Source organism: Patagioenas fasciata, chromosome 5 (assembly GCF_037038585.1).
Source record: "Patagioenas fasciata isolate bPatFas1 chromosome 5, bPatFas1.hap1, whole genome shotgun sequence".
NCBI lineage: Eukaryota > Metazoa > Chordata > Aves > Columbiformes > Columbidae > Patagioenas > Patagioenas fasciata.
Genome location: NC_092524.1, coordinates 9,632,107 through 9,653,664, shown reverse-complemented (window position 1 = coordinate 9,653,664; position 21,558 = coordinate 9,632,107). Strand labels below are relative to the sequence as shown.

General features: G+C 40.9%; 2 protein-coding genes across 9 annotated transcripts in view; one reads left to right on the top strand and one right to left on the bottom strand.

Moving 5' to 3' along the window:
• BMAL1 (basic helix-loop-helix ARNT like 1) overlaps nucleotides 1-18,484 on the top strand; it is a 55,333-nt gene extending 36,849 nt beyond the window's left edge. For all 4 annotated transcript variants that reach the window (XM_065838746.2, XM_065838750.2, XM_065838745.2 and 1 more), the window contains 12 exons: nucleotides 168-247; nucleotides 1,254-1,346; nucleotides 2,335-2,452; nucleotides 4,879-5,028; nucleotides 6,406-6,652; nucleotides 10,378-10,484; nucleotides 10,835-10,985; nucleotides 11,699-11,787; nucleotides 13,631-13,739; nucleotides 15,459-15,552; nucleotides 17,181-17,283; nucleotides 17,836-18,484. In XM_065838746.2, coding sequence (XP_065694818.1) covers nucleotides 168-247; nucleotides 1,254-1,346; nucleotides 2,335-2,452; nucleotides 4,879-5,028; nucleotides 6,406-6,652; nucleotides 10,378-10,484; nucleotides 10,835-10,985; nucleotides 11,699-11,787; nucleotides 13,631-13,739; nucleotides 15,459-15,552; nucleotides 17,181-17,283; nucleotides 17,836-17,996 — 1,502 coding nt within the window. In that variant the 3' untranslated portion in view covers nucleotides 17,997-18,484. The remainder of the gene's footprint in view (nucleotides 1-167; nucleotides 248-1,253; nucleotides 1,347-2,334; nucleotides 2,453-4,878; nucleotides 5,029-6,405; nucleotides 6,653-10,377; nucleotides 10,485-10,834; nucleotides 10,986-11,698; nucleotides 11,788-13,630; nucleotides 13,740-15,458; nucleotides 15,553-17,180; nucleotides 17,284-17,835) is intronic.
• A 371-nt stretch (nucleotides 18,485-18,855) lies between these two features.
• BTBD10 (BTB domain containing 10) overlaps nucleotides 18,856-21,558 on the bottom strand; it is a 30,232-nt gene continuing 27,529 nt past the window's right edge. For all 5 annotated transcript variants that reach the window (XM_065839830.1, XM_065839833.1, XM_065839831.2 and 2 more), the window contains 2 exons: nucleotides 21,367-21,477; nucleotides 18,856-19,951 (listed from right to left, as the gene is read on the bottom strand). In XM_065839830.1, the coding sequence (XP_065695902.1) occupies nucleotides 19,641-19,951; nucleotides 21,367-21,477 (422 nt within the window). In that variant the 3' untranslated portion in view covers nucleotides 18,856-19,640. The remainder of the gene's footprint in view (nucleotides 19,952-21,366; nucleotides 21,478-21,558) is intronic.

Genomic DNA, 21,558 nt, shown 5'->3' with positions numbered 1-21,558 from the left:
ATACCAACAGAGCTCATGTTGCTAGTAAAACAAAACTCAAATGCAACTTCCATTTTAATGAACACCTGCAGTGAATAACAGTATAACAAGGAGCCAAAGGAAAATTGCTCATTTGAGTGTGTATTGTTAAGTTTGTGATATGGGGATTGTTTGTTTGTTTTCTTTAGGTGCTACAAACCCATATACAGAAGCAAACTATAAGCCTGCTTTTCTATCAGATGATGAATTAAAACATCTCATTCTCAGGGTATGTTTCAGTTTTTAATTAAGAGATATTAATGGCTGTGAAGGTAACTGTCTCAAAGCAAAACACCAGCATTTTTCTGCCTTGTATATCAGCTTAAGAATGTTCTGGTTATGGAAGATCATGTAGAAATCTGCAAGACTACTGCGTAAAGTCAATGGGTTTCAGCGGTAACTAGCGTCTCCTAATTTAAGTGCATATGATTTAAGAGGGAGATCTGAGGAAAATCTGACATTTTTGATGGTAACCATCAGAATCTTTAGTTATTTCATGGAATGGTTCTGAATGACATCAATTGTTTTCTTATAGACTTTCTGCCATGGGCTACATCAACATGATTTTCAGTATGCCCTGATGTAGCAAACAGCTTTTTTGAGGTCACTGATGTAACATGACTTAGTATGTTTGGCCGCTTGCTGTACACTGCTTTTGTAGCACAGAAAATATATATCACTTCTCAACAGTTAAGCTCCTCCAGTAGCTTGTGTAATTTGTAAAGCACCACAGTGTCCAGATGCAGCATATGCAGAGTTTAATTTCTGCAGCGTTGTGACTCGAAAGCTATAAAATTAGGGCCTAATCCTGCATGCTTGTATGTGACAGAAAAAGAGTAGTATTCAAATGGGAATTACTTGCCTACAGGCACAGAAATAAATATCCAGGTTATGTTTGGATTCTAAAAGAGGAACCATGGAATAAGTACGTTTAAAAGAATATTTTAATTTGAAGGCATTATTAAACATACTCATAATATTATTGGACAAGACATGGATTCTTTCTTCCCATAAAAGTGATTTTAGATTCTGGGCATGATGCCCAGAGTGATGCCAAAAATGTTTGCAGATGCAAAAAAACCTTTATTGTAATTTCACATCTTGCCTGTTGACTCAGTTATTTCTAAATGTTAAGACAGCTCTCCTAGTATAGAAATTCTACTATATACAAAGTGTTTTCAAATATTATAATGATGCAATGAGGATGTGTAACTTTATTTTTTTCCGCTAATTAGGCAGCAGATGGATTTCTTTTTGTTGTGGGCTGTGACAGAGGGAAGATACTGTTTGTTTCAGAATCTGTCTTCAAGATCCTCAACTACAGTCAGGTATTCTTTTCCATTTTAAGTCATGTTAGGCCTGAAAAGATTGGAAAGCTTCTTTATGATTATGTGCTTATATGGAGGGGTATTTATATGAAATCTGTCTTGAAAGCTGAGATTTGTTGCAAAAGAAAAAGGGGCTTTTCTGTGCCATGTCATGTATTGCTTCTGGTTTCCATTCAGGCTAAGGAAGTGAAAAGGAACTAACTTTTACGTCACTGACTGATGCATTCTGATTGGGGATTTACCCTCAGGCTCGTTAAAGCATCATCTAATTGCGAGTCTAAGCAAATATTAAGAAGTCAGTCAGAGGTTCTTCCAAAGCTTCACGTGAATTTTTCAACTTAGTTTCCTTTCTGTCTGTTCTGGCTTTGCTGGCATACTCTACTAATGGAATCTTGGCGGCAATTATACCGAAGCCAGGTTTTTATTATATGCTTAACATGAGGCTTAACTTGCCCCATGTATTGTGTAAATAATATTCTTCATTCTTTCCATCATCTGCCCTTCGTACCAAATTTAAAAACTGTATTACCCTCAGAAGTTTCCATCAGCCAGCCTTTAGTTAGATCTATACTAAATACCTACTCATCATGTAAATATTGAAAGGGATTATTTGCCATTGTGATTTTTTCCTTCACGTCTGTAGCATATGAAGTAGGACTGGAGAGACACGAGAGTATTTGTTGGTGGTGAATTGAGCATGTTGTTTCTGGAAAACTCTTCGTGAAAATAGTGAAATAAATTACTATGTAATGTAGTCATAACTTCAAAATATACAGAGAAAACATACCTTCCATTAAATCATGGATCTCAGATGTTTGATGCTCCTTGGTTAGACAGCAGGGAGATTGGACTAGATGATCTTTTGAGGTCCCTTCCAATCCCTAACATTCTGTGATTCTGTAAAAGGATTGTTTATAATGGATGCTAAAACTGGGCAAATCTACTGAACAAGTATTTTAATTTTTGATTAAATTTTCCATCTTTACAGAATGATTTGATCGGTCAAAGTTTATTCGATTACCTTCATCCTAAAGACATTGCCAAAGTGAAGGAGCAGCTCTCTTCTTCTGACACTGCGCCACGAGAAAGGCTTATAGATGCCAAAAGTAAGTATGACCACTGTTTGAAAAACCGTGTCATGAAACCAGATTCAGTGCTTCTGAATATTTGCCTAATGTCAAAAGGACGTATGTGGGGTGCTGTTTAGATTGTGTGGGGTGCTGTTTAGATTGTGTGTCGTGCCAAGGAAGTTTGAGCTTGAAAACAAATTAAAAAGTGTGAACCAGATTCCTGAATGTAGAAGCTAGGAGCTTTGGCTTGCACTGCAGCATAGATGCATTAGTTTAACTGGCTTCACCTGTGACGTGTCCTCTCTTTTTCCAGATGTTAAAGGTTTGATTTTTCCATTAAAACATATGAAACTTTTCTTCTAATCTGTCACTCTCAATGATCAGAACACACTCAATATTATTTTGATTATCCCTGGCTGTCAGTCAAGAGGTGTTGGTCTCTTCTCGCCAGCAGCAAATGATTGGACAAGAGGAAATGACCTCAAGTTGCAGCAGGGGGGGGTTAGATTGGATATCAGGAAAAAATTATTCATGGAAAGGGTTGTCGGGCGTTGGAACAGTCTGCCCAGGGAAATGGTGGAGTCACCATCCCTGGAGGGGTTTAAAAGGCTTTTAGATGAGGTTCTTAGGGACACCATTTAGTGCTAGAGTTAGGTTAGGTTATGGTTGGACTCAGTGATCCTGAGGGTCTCTTCCAACCAAAATTATTCTGATTCTAAGATAGAGGATTATTTTTATTTTTTTTATTGCTTATTGCCACTTCTGTTGATGACTTAACCTTTCTCTTATAAGGTTTTTAACCTGGTCCTTAGAATCATCTCCTACTATGCCTTTTAGTTTGATTGCACTCTGGTATTTTAAAGTAGTTCTGTATCTGTGCCACTTTTGAGGTGAGTGGGTGTTTAATTCACTCTCAGAAAAGGCATCTGCATTGCTTAAGTAGAAGGTGGTATCTTACAACTGCAGATTTCCAGATCATTACATCTTATGCGTGTCAGGACCAGAAACCTGTAGGAGCTCATCCCAAAGAAGCCACCAGTTCAACTTCCAAACCTGAAGCTGTGAGATGAGCCTAAAGGCTCCAGCTGGACCAACCGAAGCTTTTCTGGCTCCTGGTTTTGTCTGGTTCTCAAGTATGTAGACCCAGTGCTAGCTCCATTTTTTTTGGTATGCCTCTGACAAAGTTAGGGGAAAAATAAATACTATGAATTACAGTCTTCCCATCTGCTATGATAGACTGATGGGTAGAATTTCAAGAACTCATATTCTTAAAGAGTACTAGTATGTATGTATTTATTTTTATGTTGGCATGAGTGACTCAGACACAGCTTGTACTCTCATTGCTGAATAGCAGTTTGGAGTGCGTGTGGTGCAGGACAGGCTGACCTCCTTGGGGTGACCTCACTCGATTCTACTTTTAAGGAAGCCACACTTCACACTAAAACATCCGCACTGTTGTTTTCCTCTTTATGTAAAAAGCCTGCAGAGCCCTAGAACTTTTTGTACATGTTTACAGCTGTTTGTTTATACATATCCGTGTACAGAAATGCTTGGATGGCAAGCTGCGGAAAAGCTGCTCTGTGATTTAAATCCTCCATCAGCTCTTGGAGCACAGTTGCCTGGAGCTCCTGGTGTTGCTGATACCTGTGCTCCTGAGGCACACCCAGCATTTTCCTGGAGCTCTGACTGTAGCAGCACTCTGCTGTTGGCTCCCAGAGCTGACCTGTGTTTTAGTACCGTGTTTCTCTGGTTACATTCCACAGAAAAGAATCTTAAGAATCTCTTGTAAGAACATGATAAAGGTCAGGACTTATGGTCAGGGCATGTTCCTATGCACTTACTTCTTTGAGGCTAGAGACTTCTTACACATAACTGGAGGTCCTGGGGATTTGCAGTCCCTGTGTAGGTCACTGCTACCTTTTTTCCTCCTTCTATCAGAACAACAGTGGTGTTTAGGAACACACCATTTGAGATGGACCTGGCATGGCATGGGGCTGTACATGCATAGGTGCTCTCTGGTAGGTGTGAGATAGAAAAGTCTTCCAGTCCAAAGGCCTATGGAGTGACTTTATGTAGGAAGTACTGCTCTGGTTAGTAAATAATCTCTATTTTAATCAGTTGATTAGTGTTCAAAGAAATCACAACATTTATTACAAAACTTGTGTCTTTTGCTTATCTTTGGATTTAGAACCCTGTGTTCTCAAGCTTGCGTCAATGTTTTCACGCTAGAAAGTGTAATCAGAAATTCTAATGTTGATATGGTCAGTTGAGTCCTGCACATATTCACTTACATGAAAATCTCCAAAACAGGACTTCTGCTTCTGAAGAAGGATATAAAAGGACTTCTGTGCAAGTCCCAGCAAAGTTGAAACATCGTACAGTTGGGCTGTAGGATGTAATCATTTGTATGGTTATGTTTTTACCTGACAAGAAGGCTTCCTCACTTCCTCTGTTTGCTACAGCTGGACTCCCAGTTAAAACGGATATAACACCTGGGCCATCGCGACTGTGTTCTGGAGCAAGACGGTCCTTCTTTTGTAGGATGAAGTGCAATAGACCTTCAGTGAAAGTAGAAGACAAGGATTTTCCTTCAACCTGTTCAAAGAAGAAAGGTAACAATTACACATTTTATTACTGAATGTAATGGCTGTCAGGCTTATTTTTATACAATTGCTCTTTTGCCGTGTTTATTTTTTTTACATTTATTGAACGCTGTCAATGTTTCTTATTAAGATATTGAACTATGTCTAAGTCTGTTACTTCCTCATGCTTCTTCCCCACACCCAGCCCAACAGTAGCTGTTGGATGCTGTATTAGCAGATAAAGCCAAATTCTCCTCCCTGCTTGCTTGAAATTTTTGCAGGCAGGTTGTGCTGACAGTTCTGGTGTGGTTACTGAATCTCCTTCAGACACTGATCATATCACATTCAGGCTTGACCTCCAAGCTGATGTCTCCAACAAAAGGGAGCTTGTTACCCATTCTACTTCTCTGCTCCATATTTGTCAAGTGATATGTGCATGGATATCCAACTTAAAAAATGAGTTTATTTTGAGTTCATTTGTGCTTTTGGTGCATTTTGAGTACTGGAAACACAGCATTTCTACACCAGACGTATTTGGCCATAACATTATCAAAGTTGGTAATATTTTTTCCTCTGCAGGGTATTATTCTAGACATGTTGGAATATATTTAGTCCAAATTTGAAAGTTTCCTCTTTGAGTACTTTGGATAATACATTTGGTATGAGTTAGCAGGAAGTGTCAACTAGAGAACAGAAGGCAATTTCAGTGTTTTGTCTCTGGATGTGACAGCTGCTGCAAGTCCTTTCTGCTGGGTTCAGACTCCGCTTCAACCTTGGCTCATGCTTTAGTGCTCGCCCCTGAGCAAGCCAGCTTGTGCAGTTAGGCCTGAGCCTTCTACTCTGCCTCTCTGTCAGTCTCCTTCCTTGTAAGGCCTGCTCAGCACTGAGGAATACGAGCTCTCCTTTCAGATACTGACTGTACCACTCCCCACTGTCAATCTTCATCCTCACCCCTACACACAACTATCCTCTGTACACCCCAAACGGTGTCTGTTCTGCCAAACAAACTGTTCCTGGTTTTTGTAGGAGCCTCATACCAAGTTGAAAAAGGCACCTTATTTATTAATATACCAGTTTCTTCAAACCTTTAGATTATTTGCACCCTCTGCTGAAATAATAAACGTGATGCAATTTCTACTAATAGATTGTCAAAAGTGACTTTGGTCTGAACTATGTGGTGTCTCGCTATAAATAATGGTTTTGCAGAGATAAATTATTTATTATCTCAGATCAGCCGCATTGAAGCAGGAGTGCTGAAAAATCCCTCAGTGAACAGTATCCCAATTTTGCTGGATAAGAAAGGAGGTGCATTATTAGCGGAACGGAGATGCATTATTAGCGGAACTGAGATGAAGTTCACCCAATATCCATGACCTAATTGTTTTTGTTGGGTTTTCTTTTTTACAGCAGACCGCAAAAGCTTTTGCACTATTCATAGTACAGGATATTTAAAAAGCTGGCCGCCAACGAAAATGGGACTAGATGAAGATAACGAACCGGATAATGAGGGCTGTAATTTAAGCTGTCTTGTTGCAATTGGACGGCTGCATCCTCATGTGGTACCACAGCCAGTCAACGGGGAGATCAGGGTGAAGCCTACAGAATATGTTTCTCGACATGCAATAGATGGGAAATTTGTTTTTGTAGATCAGAGGTAAGAATATTTGTTATAACTTCCACCATAAGTCACTGTCCAACAGTGCTTTACTGACAGCTTTGCTTAAAGCAGTGTAAGTACTATTGAAAAAAGAAATTACTGTTCTTTTCAGCGTTTTACTAAATCCTGGCTGCAAGTTATTTTGGTTTTTGAGACCCAGCTCAAAGCTATTACTTGTATTTATTCATTATTACTGACTAAATTAAAAATAAACAAACAAAACCCTTCCAAAAATATGGCTTACTAAACAGAAAAATCCAGGGGTCCTTTCTGCCCATTTGTTATGGGAATGTAAATGTTATCCTCAGAAGAATGTGGTGTCCTATTTTTGAAACTGGACCTTTAATTATTACCTCTTCATTATCTGAAAACTTCTGCAAACACTGTATAGTTATTGCACAAGCTGCATTAGGTTTTAATAGTATATACATTTATTTAACTATATACTTGGACACATTCTGCTGAACGAATACTTCTGTATGTGATCTTTTATACTTACAAGAAAGAAAGATTTCCATAAGCTTTGCTTCTTGGAAGGGGCTTGAGAACTGTGTGGGATCTTCTTTCAAACATCAAGTTCATTTATTATGTAAAAGACCAGTTCTTATCATTTTCAACGGAAATTGGTTGAATTTTCTTAAGTAGTAAAGAGACGTGTGTATTTTGTGTGTGTTATCTGGCTGGCTGGAGTCATTGGGTTTATTGGTTTTGGGAATTTGGGGTTTAGTGTGGGGTGGTTGTGGGTTTGATTTTGGTTTGTGGGTTTTTTGTTGTTGGGTTTTGGATTTTTTGGTGTTTGTTTTGTTGAGTTGTTTGGTTTTTTGCTTTGAATTTGATAGAAAGCTTTTTGGAATAGCTCTTCAGCACAAAGGCTGGTGATGACTCTGGGAGCTGGGAGAGTGTGTGTAGCCTTGCTCAGACATCGTGCCATTCTGTCATGTCAAAGTATGGTAGTTTATGAACTTAGTTTTATTTTCCAAAGATCAGACTTATTCCACCGATGGATAATCTTGAAGTATTTCCAAAACAGTAAGACTCAGAAAATGCTGACCTGTTGGATTTAAACACACATGCTCTTAGTTAATTGTTGTCCAGCTGTTGTTTACAGACCTTGGAATGTGTATATGACTTCAAAGGGCTTCTTGAAAGGGAATTTTTTAAAAGTAAGCCTCATCTGTAGGCTTAAACTTGGCATCTCTGCCTGCACTGGAGAATATTTAGGCACCTGTGAAAGTTGAGAACTACGAGTTTATTTCTACATTGGGTTTTTTTGTTCATATAGACTTGCACAGTTCCTTTGTCATTTGTCCAAGGGAATCCAGGGAAGAAACACCTCTTAAACTCTCTGTGACTCTAACATTTTGTCCTTATGGATCCCGGTTCCCTAGACAAGAACTGCTGTAGATTAGGTACTAACTCGCTGGGCTACCACAGTCGGAGAACTAGTTAACAGTTTGCTGTCAGAACAGCAGGTTGCAGTGAACCATCCCATCTCTTACTTCTTCAGTACTTTTAATGGCTCTGACAGTAAAATCAAGTTTATTGTATATGCAGATGGCATCATCTACAGTTTCAGAATTCAAAGCTGCCTTATTAAGTCGGAGAAGCAAACTAAGGAAAAAAGTAAATAAAGGATGAAATTGAAGAAGGACAAGAACAATTTCCTTCCTTGCTTAATAGAATATGGTCAGATACTGAATTCACTGAGTCTTTTGCCATCTGCTGTAATTTGGTGCTGCTTCTCCTTTGCAAAAATCCTGGTGATCCTGCTGTGAAAGTAAATGTAAAAGGTTTGACAAGTTGCTCACTGATGCCCATATTGGTTGTTACCCATCTACGTCAGGTTTCCCACCACTGCCGTGCTGTTTAAAGGCGTGGTTAGTGAAGTCCTTGGAAAGATACTGGAATGGGTTGACTTGGTTCCCAGCTCTTCCTCTTGAAAGGTAGATTCTACGTGTTGCTGGTTCGTGGTTCTCCACGGCCTCTCAGAGATAATTCATCAGAACGGCCTTGGAGCTGTCAGCAGTTTGAGTGTCCCGGGATAAGGTTCACAAGACAAAAGCCAAAAAATTTCTCTTGTGTGAGTACTTGTAACGTTGCCTTCTCCAAGGCTGAGGTCTGAGAGCTCCCTGTCAATGAGGACTTCAGGCATAAGGCACCTGAGTGGTGCTGAACGCTCTTAGTGTGTCTGGGGAAAATACAAAAGTGCCCTTCATTTAAATACTATGGGGCTTGTGTTTCGATGCCTTTCCTGCTGTTCTTATTCATAGGTATTGATACGTACTAATTTCTACATTTTATAGTACTTCATTTGGGCATTTTTTGGAACTGCAGAGAGGTAATCTACCTAGGTTTGTTCTTTATCCTATTTAATTTGCATTGAGATAGCTTGGAATTGTGACTTTAATACCAATTTCTTCAAGAACTGTAATTTTTCCTTCAGTAAATTTTCTGGTAAGAAATATACAAAACCAAAGCTCCCTGTAGTTCACTAGTTTTGTTCTTCTCCATTCTTCTAGTGAGGAACTCGGTCTCTTACCCTGGAGTCGTTCACCCACGTTACTCTCTATGCTGATGTTCCTGAGCAGTTTCCCTATGGCTGCTGCATGTTGGATTCTGACCGTGCTTTCTGTCTTCTGTACTAAATGATGTGCATTCCAGGGTCTTCCTGGATGGCTTGTCCTGCTTCCTTTCTTTCTCAACTGTTTCTTCCTTCATCAGGAACTCTTAGAATGATTTCCTAGGGTGGCTGTGTTCTGCACACCACAATAGCAGTAACATGCTCTCCCTCCCCAGATACCCTCTGACATCTGTTGTGTGCACCCTGGTATGAGGTGACACCAATTCTTCCTTGTCCCCCTGCCGGGATCCATTATTTTTCATGTTGCTGTTCTGGGTCAGGTGACTCATCCTGATAAAGTTCTTACAGCTTCTAAATCATTAACTCAAGAAATAGTTCTTGTCATCTTGTTTTAACCTGCAGCTCTCCAGAGTGTTTAGGATACCGGCCCCTATAGCATCTCCCTTGTCAAGAATGGCCCTTCCACCTTGTGTTTGGCTGTTGTATGGGTCACTGCCCTGTACCTGCAGCGTCGCTTTGCCTTTTCCTCTGGAACTTGATTTCAGGCTTGGGTTACTGGTTTCTGGAGATCCCCTCCATTCCCTGCCAACAGCTCCTTGGGCTCTCTGCCTGAGCCATGGATCCAGAATCCCCGTCTTTCCCATCTTGTGGATCACAGGTGTATTTTGCTTTAGAGTCTAAAGTTTTCTGATGAGGCACAAAAACGAGTTGACTTTGTGGCTGGTTGGGATGAAACAGACGGTTGTTTTACATGCTATTGCTCCTGTCCAGTTTAAACCAGAGACACACAGTAGGTCTTTTAGTGCTTTATCAGGAAAATGCTGTTTGTTAACCTTTCCTTTTTTATGATTGTGGGGTTTTGTGGGGTGGGTGGGGGATTTTTTTGGGTGTTTGCCACTCTTCAGGCATTTGACTAGAGGAGCAAATGCTCCTGAAGCACTTGTGCTATAGTTTGGTCTCTGTGCAGCAGCAGCAGCACCGTGGGTGCATAAAGGACCTTTCATGTCTGTTTTGCAATGGCAGAAAGCTTTGTATTACCTTATGGCTGCTATAAGGCAGCTTTATTCAGGTTTAAATTCTCAAAATTAAAATATACCTCCTCTCTTTCCCTCTCCCCACCCCTGTACCTCTCTTCCCCAAGGGCAACAGCCATTTTGGCCTACTTACCCCAGGAGCTTCTAGGTACTTCGTGTTATGAATATTTTCATCAAGACGATATAGGACATCTTGCAGAATGTCATAGACAAGGTATGACAATATAGAAATTTTCAATACAGAAATTTTGTAAAAATGTTTGGAACAATTGTATATCAAGAAAAAAAACCCCAAAACAACCTTGAAAATACTTGGATATCTCTCTGCTTGCAAATCCTTTAGTCAAGAACATTGTGATGCATATGCCAAACAATGTGATTATTGTAGACTTCAATTTTTAGTGAATATTTGAGGTTCAGGTTTGGTGAGGGGGGATGACTGCAGAAAGAGCATTTTTCGTCAGGGGTGAAGGGAGGAATTAGCAGAGTTTTCCCTGATTAAGGGCTCTGCTCCTGTAGTCCTGGTGCCTGTTTGACACAAGCTTCCTTGCTTTCTGTGTTTAGTTTTGCAGACCAGAGAAAAAATTACAACCAACTGCTACAAGTTTAAAATAAAAGATGGCTCTTTTATTACATTGCGGAGTCGCTGGTTCAGTTTCATGAACCCTTGGACCAAAGAAGTAGAATACATTGTCTCAACAAATACAGTCGTTTCGTAAGTATTTTTCCCTTAGCAGAGGTGTGTAAATACCGAGCACGTTGCCTTGTTTTCAAATGCGAATTGACCTACTGCAGCATTCAAGAAGAGACTGGACAATGCACTCAGACACATGGTGTGAACTGTGGGGTGTCCTGTGCAGGGACAGGAGTTGGACTCGGTGATCCTTGTGGGTCCCTTCCAACTCAGGACATTCTATGATTCTATATGACAATTGGTGTCTTCTCTGGATAACACCTGGAACTATATACCTGGGGAGAGGAGAATTTGTTTAATAATTGCAGTAGTTTAATATCTGTCTGTTAAGGTCAGCAGAAATACAAGTATTTTCTTTCTTTAGGGAAACCTGAAGTTCGAGTCCTTGCAGGAGATTTATTTCTTTGCTTTTGTAGGAACTTTCCCCCCTCCTTTTATTTTTGTCTGAGGGTTCTGTACAGGTGCAGTGATGCCACAGTAGAATAGCTGCTGTAGAGGAATTCCCTTACGAGAGAACCTCTTTGGGTTCTGCATTGCACACCTTGAATTGTAACACGGTGGTTTGTTTCTGTTGTTTATCTGCCCTTGGTGTCAGTCAGAGTGCTGCTTGTGCAGGGGGTGATAGTGACTCACAACCCAGTTAAACCCCGAAGCGTTCCATTCTGACACACCGACACAGTGACGGTTTCACAGTGTTTTCTATCACTGACTGTTCTAATTCTTGAAATCCACAGCACCAACGTACTCGATAGTGGAGACGCAGCCTTTCCACAGCTCGCGGCTTCTCCACACAGCATGGACAGTGTGCTTCAGGCTGGAGAAGGTAACTCCTGAACAGAGAAAAAATTATTGGCCTTGTCAGCAGCTAGTCTTGCATGCACAAATTGGCTGCGCTCTCACCTTGAGAATTTGTTAATATCCTAAAGAAAAATAAGTTTTAAGGCAAAAAAGTGCTAATGCAGTTCTTGCCCTGTTGAACTTAAATAGCAACTTTGATATAAGCTGGTCAAAGAGAAGCGAATGGGCAAGGTAAAAGAAAGAAGTCTAAACTGTGGAGGAGTGCTGCACAGGAGAGATGTTTGCTTTCATGAGTGGTGTTATTTGTACCTTGTCCAGGAGTGAACTCAAGTTCTGTGGTCAGTGCAGGTGACTGCTCAGAGGGTGGATGGATCATAAATAGAGTTCAGCCACTTGGCTTATTGTCCCTCACCTGCCCTTGATTTGACTTTTTGTCAAGACACAAAGGCTGACCCCTGGTAGTCACTGTGGGGTTGCTATGAATGTTGCAGATCACTGAACCATCTTTTCTAACGGGCAGTGTGCAGCAGAATGTGGAGCAGAGCTTGATTTAATAATGAAGCTTTATTGGAGCGGGGAGGAAGCGAGGCAGAAAAGGATGCAGTGACAGCCCATGGATGCAAGATGGTGATAATACTGGGATCCGTTCCAAAAAGTTGGAAACCATTGTGTTTAGAGACCCTATTTACTAGATACTACTTTTAGCCACTGTGCCTTCATAGCTGTAGACCAAGGATATTGCACGTGTCTGGAATTACTTCATCAGTTGTACACAATACACTTAGCAGAACAGTTGAAGACTCCACAAAGCTGGGCTTTTCGGTTCTCTCTGTTCTGAAAAACGAGGTTCAGTAAGTGCAGCCATGGAGGAGGAAGGGTGGCAAAGCGCGGGGCAGCTGACAACGTTGGGGAGAAGAGCTGCCATGTAGGCTTGATGGTTAGTAATTGAAGGTTGAGAACCAGCAGTAATGTGGTGTCGGCCTTCTGAGAATGGAAAAAAGATCTAGCACAAGCTGTTCTGTAATAGGGTAAGCCTGTTCTTGCCACAGCACAGCCTTGGAAAAGAAACCAGATGTTTCCTTGTCATACTAACAGTTCTTGTCCCCAGACAAACTTAATTGAGTGAAGTTGAATTGCAAGTGGTTCTAGCTCTGCTAAGGATTCGATAACCTTTTAGGTGAACCTTCTCACCTCCTGATGGGTCTGAGCCATAGATACTGAGAGGTGCCATTGTTAAATAGCTTTCTAAAATAAGGTAATTACCCATTATGCGTAAGCAATGCTAAAGGCTTTCTTGCCCTTTCAATATGTGATCAGGCTCCTTCCCGACTGCCTCTCAAATGTGGTGCAAGTGTCAAATGACATTAAAGTAACAACAGTGGAGCTTCTAACCGCTCAGACCGCACTTCTCCCTGCATTTTTAGATACTTGCAGTTACCTATGGGGGTTTATTTGTGTTCATCAGGTAACTTGGCCGGTACCCGTATTGAATGGAATATGCGCTGGCAAGTTCTTCACACAAAGCAAAGAACAAACATGTTTGGAGATGCATGAATTCAGGCATAGAATAGAGCAGGTCTGACAAGGTATTTACCAAGTCTGGATGAGAGGTGCTACCAAATGCTTGAACAGCCAGATTCTGACAAGAATCGGGACGTGTTGTGTACCTGCTGGCACAGAGGGATGTCCCAGAGACTCAGTGCAAGTCAGTGCTTTCCATAGATTCACAGGTGCTCACCAGTTGGTGGAGTTGTAAATAAATACAGCTCAGAAGGTCCTACAGCTTGTCAAAACATGCCTAAATACAAAGGTTTTTTGGAAGACATTTGCAAGCTCTTATCTGACCTTGAGGTATTTACTCATTTCAGGTGGCCCAAAAAGGACCCATCCTACTGTGCCTGGAATTCCAGGTGGAACAAGGGCTGGGGCAGGTAAAATAGGGAGGATGATTGCTGAAGAAATCATGGAGATTCACAGGTGAGAGAAGATGTTAGAGGAAGAAAAGTATTGGTCTTTAAGAGGAAATTAAGGAAGTCTTTCTTCAAGCTGAATACGGAGTAATACAATTGGATTTTATAAGTAGACGGGATACCCGAGACAGTCAAAGCCCATGGTGAAAGAATGAAAAAGTTACAGCCTTCCAGCTTTTTACTGTAAAAGACTAATATTAGAACTTTTTTGTAATGGTGATAGTTATCTGTTTACCAGAAACAGTAGTTAAAAAGAACAGCTAACTAGAAACAAATTCCTTACTGGACTGTTCTTTTTTACAATGACTTAAAGGTGTAAGTGGCACAAACTCCAAACGCCAGAGCTATTGACTATGTGCCCAAAAAGCAATGCTTATTTTCATGTGATCCACTTTTTTCAGATTCTTTAAGAGTTACCAGATTCAGTTCAGCGTGTGTAGTTCTCCCACAGCTCTTTGAGCCAGGATACAATGGTTAAGTGAGCTCTGCCTGCCCAGGGACGCTCTGTCTCAACGTCAAGACGCAGGTCTCTGGTTTACACCATTAGCCTTGCAGCACCCTTGAGAACAGGACTGTAGTAGCACAAAGCTCTTTCTCCAGCCAGCCAGCTCATCTCTCACCTGTGTGAGCAGCAACTCTCAGTGGGTACCACTTAATTTCTACTGGCTAACAATCCCCACTCTTCATTAATTTCCTCTTGGGAATTGTTCCCCTTCCTATAGAAGTGGCCTCGTCCGCAGATGTTCAGTGGCAGTAATTTAACCGTAATGAGCTGCACTTCAGGAAAACATTCAGTCTCTTTCCCATAATTTTGTTTCTGCTGCTGGCCAGAGACTATTTACCTCACCATTTAAGGGAAGAGCAGACCTAGCACGTAAGGCTTCTTTCCTGTCTATAAGAATAGAAAGAAGAAGGAAAAAAAAGCTATTCTGAGGTTGAACTACTACTTAGAAACTCAACCATTCTTTTCAGTAGCCGTAAAACACTTAATTAGTCTGAGTGTAGTAGTACAGCTTACCACCCGTGTTTTCATTTCATTTCAAGACCCTGGGTTAGTTCCAGTCCTTTTTCAGCAGCTGTTACTATTTTCCAAAGCTGCCTTCTGTTCAGCTTTCCCAGGGGAGCTCTGCCAAGGATAAGATTCCCATTTCCATTGCTTTTCTCTGTAACTACCCCTCCTCCCTTTAGAGGGTTGTTTGTTCTACAGCTAATACATTATTCATTAATAAAAACATGATATTTGATCAAGCTATGGAAAATTGAAATGAAAAATGCTGCTTCGGACAGTTTAAAAAGAGTAATATTAACTATATCAAATGTCCAGGGTACTTTTGCAGCAGCAGCTCACTTATGGAGTCTGGGTTACTGTGACTGAGGCAGCTCGAATTCTTAGCTGGACTAAATTGAAGTAAAATACAAAAAAATGAGGCTTTTCTCAGTACCCAGGACCTTTTCCTTCCGACTCCATAAAGTCTGTATGGGAACAAAGAAAAGAGGAGGAGATAAAGCTTGCAGACCAAGCAAGCTGGATGATTTACACACAACTGTATCTAGTTGCAAATAAAAACGTTGCTGATGGTGATTTGAGTAACACTGAAGAACTGAGGAAATTACAAAAAAGAAATTCGTTGTTTTAAACACCGTATGCCACCTGAAACTCCAGGTCTGTGGCACCCGAGTCTTGAAGTTGCTGATATATTCATTCCCTGTTTTATACATATTTTAGGATAAGAGGGTCATCACCTTCTAGCTGCGGTTCAAGTCCGCTGAACATTACGAGCACCCCACCACCCGACACATCCTCCCCGGGAGGCAAGAAGGTAAGAAGAAGCTTTACAAACAGTCTTGTGGCGGCGGTGGTGAGTAACATGAGATCACGCTTACAAAATGACCCGTGGTGTTGAACTCCTCCTGGCTGCTTGGCTGAACAAGTCTGAGAGCAAGTCCAAGTATTCTGGTGGCCAAAATCCCTTTACAGTAGTCCCTAAAGTGCAGAGACCAGTAGATCTGAAACACTGGCAGCTTTTGAAATCCACCTGCTCTTTAGATCTTCACTTCTATTTTTTTTAAACAGAGCTGCAATAAACAGCCCTCATAGCTCTTGATCCTCTAGAAACTCTTTAACACCACATACTGGTGAACAGTGGAATTGCTGTCAGTTGAGCACTGACTGTGCTGCAAGGAATCGCAACAGCTTTACTGTACTGCTCTAGCACAAAATATGGCAATTAGATACTTTACTGTGCTCCAACAGTTTATTTTTAAATCAATACCATGTACTATGCCTTGTTCTAAAATTGCTTCAGAAGCACTCACGTACCAATACTAACACTTAACCACCTGAACGCTGCTTCTACCGGCTGCATTTAAGTCATCTAGTAAATTGCTGCTTATGGGAGGCGTATTTAAGGCAAGAAAAGCACGTATCCAAATCCTTCTGCTCTGCATTCAAAGGCTGCCTCAGACTTACATTTTTTCCCCAGAAGTTATGATGACTATACATAAGAATTGTTTGTACCAGAGCATATAGCTGACAGCAGCTATTTCTGTCTATTCCTGACTTGCTTTGTTCTTCAAATGAAATAGAAGTTGAAACAAATTGAGTTATAATTCTAGGAATAGTTATTATTGCTCCTTCCACAATAATTCAACACCTACATATAGTAAGGGCTACTGTAACAGAATAAAGGAAAATACACCTGGGGAGCTGGGTATTTCTAATAGGGTACCCCCCTCAGTATTTCTCATTAGAAGGCTACAGTTGCTAGAAACAACACAAGTTCCAGGGGATGCTGCTCTCAGAAGGGAGCTCACCAGTACTTACCTTCCAGCGCACACACACATCTGAGCAGCTCAAAAATATGGCCCAAGTTCAGCTGTTCCTCGTGATTTAAGAATCCCAGAGAAGGTTCTTCCGTTTCTGCTGAGCTCTGGTGTACTTGGTACCGCGGTGCTGCTCCGCACCCAAACACGGTTGGTTAGGCTGGCGATCCAGGAGCAACGCTCAGCTCGTGCCATCTGTGTCTACCACGGAGGATTACGCTGCTAAAATGAAGGATTGTAGTTGACAGTCCCTTGCATATGGTATATTTGTAAATTCACAAGCATGCTGTAGTTAGCTGTAATTACTATCACTTGCAGATGGAATACTTACAAAGATGACCTGCAGAAATCCCCCGAGGACTTTTCCAGTAGTTTTTCAGAAGTTACTTTCAGAACTTCAGTCTGTAGCAGTGACTTGATCTCCTCCTTCCTGGTGGTGACACAGTGTCCGTCTGTTTGATGGGCATAATACAGAGGAAGTAATTCCTAGGTTACAGTTAGCCTTTAGGTGGTAGGTTTTTCCAGAAAGTCCATCTTCCCTGTATTTAAAATCCCAATACAGGACAATTTAAGACTTAATGCAACATTTCATGCTGTTTCATGGCTTCTGTTTTTTTCTTTCAAGATTTTGAATGGTGGCACTCCAGACATTTCTTCAGCTGGGTTATTGTCTGGGCAAATTCAAGATAACTCTGGTTACCCGTATTCTGACAACTCCTCTATACTTGGTAAGTGTAATATGCCTTGATTCCAAATAAACACAGATGGACAACGGTAACAAGATTATTGTTTTAGCACTAACTTGCTGTCACCGTCTGCAGTACATAGCTACCTACCCCTCTGTTTGCCTGAAGAGCAGCCTAGCAGGCTCTTCTGCTAACCTCCTTGATAATTTTTTTTAGATAGTAGTTGGAAACCTTTCTTCTCTTGCCAAATCAGTGTGAATTAGCTGAACTCCTCACCTGCTTTTTGTGAATGCTTTTAACAACTGAAGACAAGAAGAAAGGCCTAGGCTGACTCCTAGATGCTGATCTAGACTTATTTTTGTAGGACAGCACACAAGGTTGTCCTTATTAGGCGTACTGGTCATTTCTGAGGAGTGGACCTGCCCTTTGTACTCAGGTAGCAGTGGCACCCCTGGAACTGTGGCAACCTGCATATCAAACAGATTAATCCTCCCAAAATAGTTCAGCCTGCTCAGCTCCTTCAAGTCAAGTCATATTGGCAAGTGAACAAAATAAAACTGACCTTCTGACAACGTACTGTTTTTACACTTACAGGGGAGAACTCTCATATAGGCATTGACATGATTGACAACGATCAAGGATCAAGCAGTCCAAGCAACGACGAGGCAGCGATGGCCGTAATCATGAGCCTTCTTGAAGCAGATGCAGGTCTCGGTGGCCCCGTGGACTTCAGCGATTTGCCGTGGCCCTTGTAAATGATGCACCTGGCTTCAAGATCCAAATATCAAAGTGCATTTACTGGTGGAGTTCTACAGTCTGTGAAACTTGTTGGACTGAGAAGCTTTTATGCACAAACGTCATAAAAGCTGTATCAGAACGCAACTCATCCTACCATGTGTAACTTCAGACAAAGTGGAATAACCTGCTACAGTGTTCTGTGTTGATTTGGTTAGCTGTGTATAGCTTGCAATACTTGTATATTTTGGATTCTGTTGTTTGAAATTTTTTTTAAATCACTGTGCAACTCACTGGCATCAGTGGTAGCTTTTATATGCAAATGACCATTTCAGATGTATGGTGTGTTTTTACACTGCAAAACAGTCCCCATGTGGATATTTCTTATACTAATTGTACCATAAAGCTGTTTATTCTTTCTTGTAAGAATCCTTTACTATAAATATTGTTAAAGTGTAATGTATTAGACAGTTAAATATTTTTAAAATAAATGTTTCCCTTGTTCTAAGATGGAGCATTTTACTTTGATAAATAAATTTGATAAAACCCTGCTGAAGGCGCATGCTAAAAGCAGTTGCCTATTTATCATTTCTTTAGCCTTGGGGGAAAAGGGAGGAAAAACAATGCCTTACCTACACTTACAAGATTTTGTCACTGCAATAAATTTCCAGGGAAGCTATTATTGCTTACTCTAAGGTTCAGGTATATACTAGGAAAAAAACAACAGTAAGGTGGGTTAAGATAGTCTGACATTACCAGATTTCCCTTTAAGAAATACTTGGGTTTCACTTACTAACCATCCTGCCCTAAAGAAAGAAAAACAACTGCTTTCAAAATTCATCCATCTACTTAATCTCATTCACAGATAATCCAAGCGCATTAAAATAATGGAAACTTTATTTGCATGAAAAACTTTTACAATCATTAATGAAGAATGAACCATTTGCATTTTCCTATTTCATGACACTTATGAAAAATGTATTAAATAAATATGTGTGAACAGATTAAGGCAAAATTTAAGATAAAGCCCCTATCCATTGTTCACAATTTTTGAACGTGGCTCACGCTGCAAACAAGTGAAAAAATTCACTGAAGAACTTGAACAAGATGTTACATGGGTCATTGAATCATGTCCTCAATCCAAAAACCCAATAGTAAGTAGTTTTGTGCTCAACCATATACAATAACTTTAAAAGGGTCAATCTAGTCAGAGCAAAACTATTTACAGCTAATACTTTTGATAGAAGCACTTTGTTAGTATTGTGCAATACATTTACAAAAAATGGCTTCAAATTCCATTTACCAACCATTTATAAAGTGCTACTATCAATTCCAACTCCGCGTTCTAACCCCCGTGTAACAACACTGATGTGCGCTCGCCACCAGCCTCCCGTCGTTTGCGATGGGCTTCAGAGTGAGGACAATCCAGCATACAAATCACCAACGTCACAAGCCTACTGGTAAACACAGACACGGATGTAACTGTAACCGCGGGTGTGTGACCTGTACTCTTCCAAAAACGGTCAGGAACTCCCTGTGGTCTTTTCAAAGGTCCGTACTGCAATATCCTAAACACTGTTAACACAATGGAGAAAACTGGAATTGCAGCGTAGTATGAGTACAGAGTCACCGTAAAGTAGCATGCTTTCTTATTAGAGTCTAGATCAGAGCGGTGGGTTTTGCCCCTCAGTATCCATCTCACTGTTATTGGGTGGAGGATGAATCGGCAGAATATCCAGCTCGTCTACTTGGGGGGTGGGATGCATGACCACCAGCTGGTCCTGGGGTATATCTGCTGCCGCTGCTGCTAAATTTGTTATAGATTTGCTTTTCACGCACTGAAAGTCAACATGCCGACTCTTCCCTTCCTCCTTCTCCCATGACATTCGAATGAATGGTCTTTGGACGTAGTTGTAGATCACCTCCGGCCTTCCGCCCGGTCGCTTTTTCACCTTCTCTTTGTAAGTAGGGTAACCTAAGAAACAGAGCACAGCAGAACATAAAATTTCCTGTTTAGTTCGGGGGTTTCTTTTACAAAAAGGCAGCGTGTGGCAGCACAGTGAAGATGAGCAGTTGTCACCATCAACGTCCTCAACAGAAACAGATGCCATCGTCTTGTTCCTAATGTTATCTATGCCAGGAGAACACACAGTCAGCGGTTCAATCACCAACCAAACTGTAAGGGAAGAGGCTACAGTGCTATCGATAATGAATGTTTTGCCACCAGACAACTCCAAACTTCACAAGCAAAGCAAGTTGCTCCTTCCACAAGTCAAAAGCAAACAGCTGTTTCTATAGAACACTATGACCTGGAACATGGGAAAAAGTAAAGAACAACGTCGCTCTGATCTGTGTTTAACTGCCCAAGTGGAATCCTCGCACTTTCCTCCTCCCAGCTCCCTCAAATGATGAAAATACACAATTTGAGACCAATTATCACTTCTTGTTATGCTGTGTTTGAGTCATCTCTCCCCTCTGCCTAAGCAATCATTTTCATGACGTATTCTTACGGGGCACCAGCATTAAAGCTCAGCAAAACAGTTGTTCTTTGTCTAAAACAAGAAATACCAGCAGAAATAATCTGGTATTAGCCAGCATCACACACAAAACCAGTTCTTGTTTAGTTGAATGGCTTGTCAGGCTGAGGCTCACACCTTCTTCAGCTGAACTTATATGGAAAATTACAAATGTAACTATGACAACTTGGTGACTGAATGAAAGAAATCCTGCCAATTATAAAGGCTTTTTTAGTATTTGGGTCAACAATCAAGGAAAATGAAATGCAAAGAAACCCAGTTGTTACATTCACGATAAAAATCTAAGACTACATCACGTAGTTGTCTTTTGCAAAGCCAGACCTGAGATTTTACAGATCAGCCTCCTAACTTACAACATGTTTATTTCAGATTAGTATTTATTTGCACTTCAATGATCCATTTGACAGCTTTGTATTTCCTGAAAGAAAATATTTACCTGCCACTTTACACAAAAAGTTTTCATTTCAAGCCCTGAAAAAAGGACACCGGACCAAGAACAGAATTGTAAAAATGCATCATTACTTCAAATAAAGTACAGAGATGATTCTGCATGAAAACTGAAGGGCAAATGGCATGAGATGCCAGGTCCTAAGTCAGCAGAAACCACCCACGTTATCTGCAGACAGTCCAGCAGCTGGACACATTCTGCAGACCAGTCACGAGCCTGGAATCCGGATTTGTAGCTGGACCAGTTTTTTATTAGGTACAACTCCCCTCTGGCCATTTCTCATCTAACTCAATATGACAGACAACACCAACCCTTGTTTTTCCAACTGCAGAGATGATCACAAAGCAGAGAAGCGCAGCAGAACTCCCCCAAACAGAGCGAGTGCACAGGCAGTGCTGCTCTTACCTTCAATGCCCAGTCGGATCTTCTTGAGCCCCCTTTCCTTCAGAACGGATTTGGCCACATCTCGATTTTCAATGTATTTGAAGAATCTATACAACTTTGTGCTGTAAATAACTAAAAATACATTTTAATGAGGAAAAGCCGCATTCAAAGATTAAACTTCTAGTCTTTTTCACTGTTTTGCTTTATTCTAGG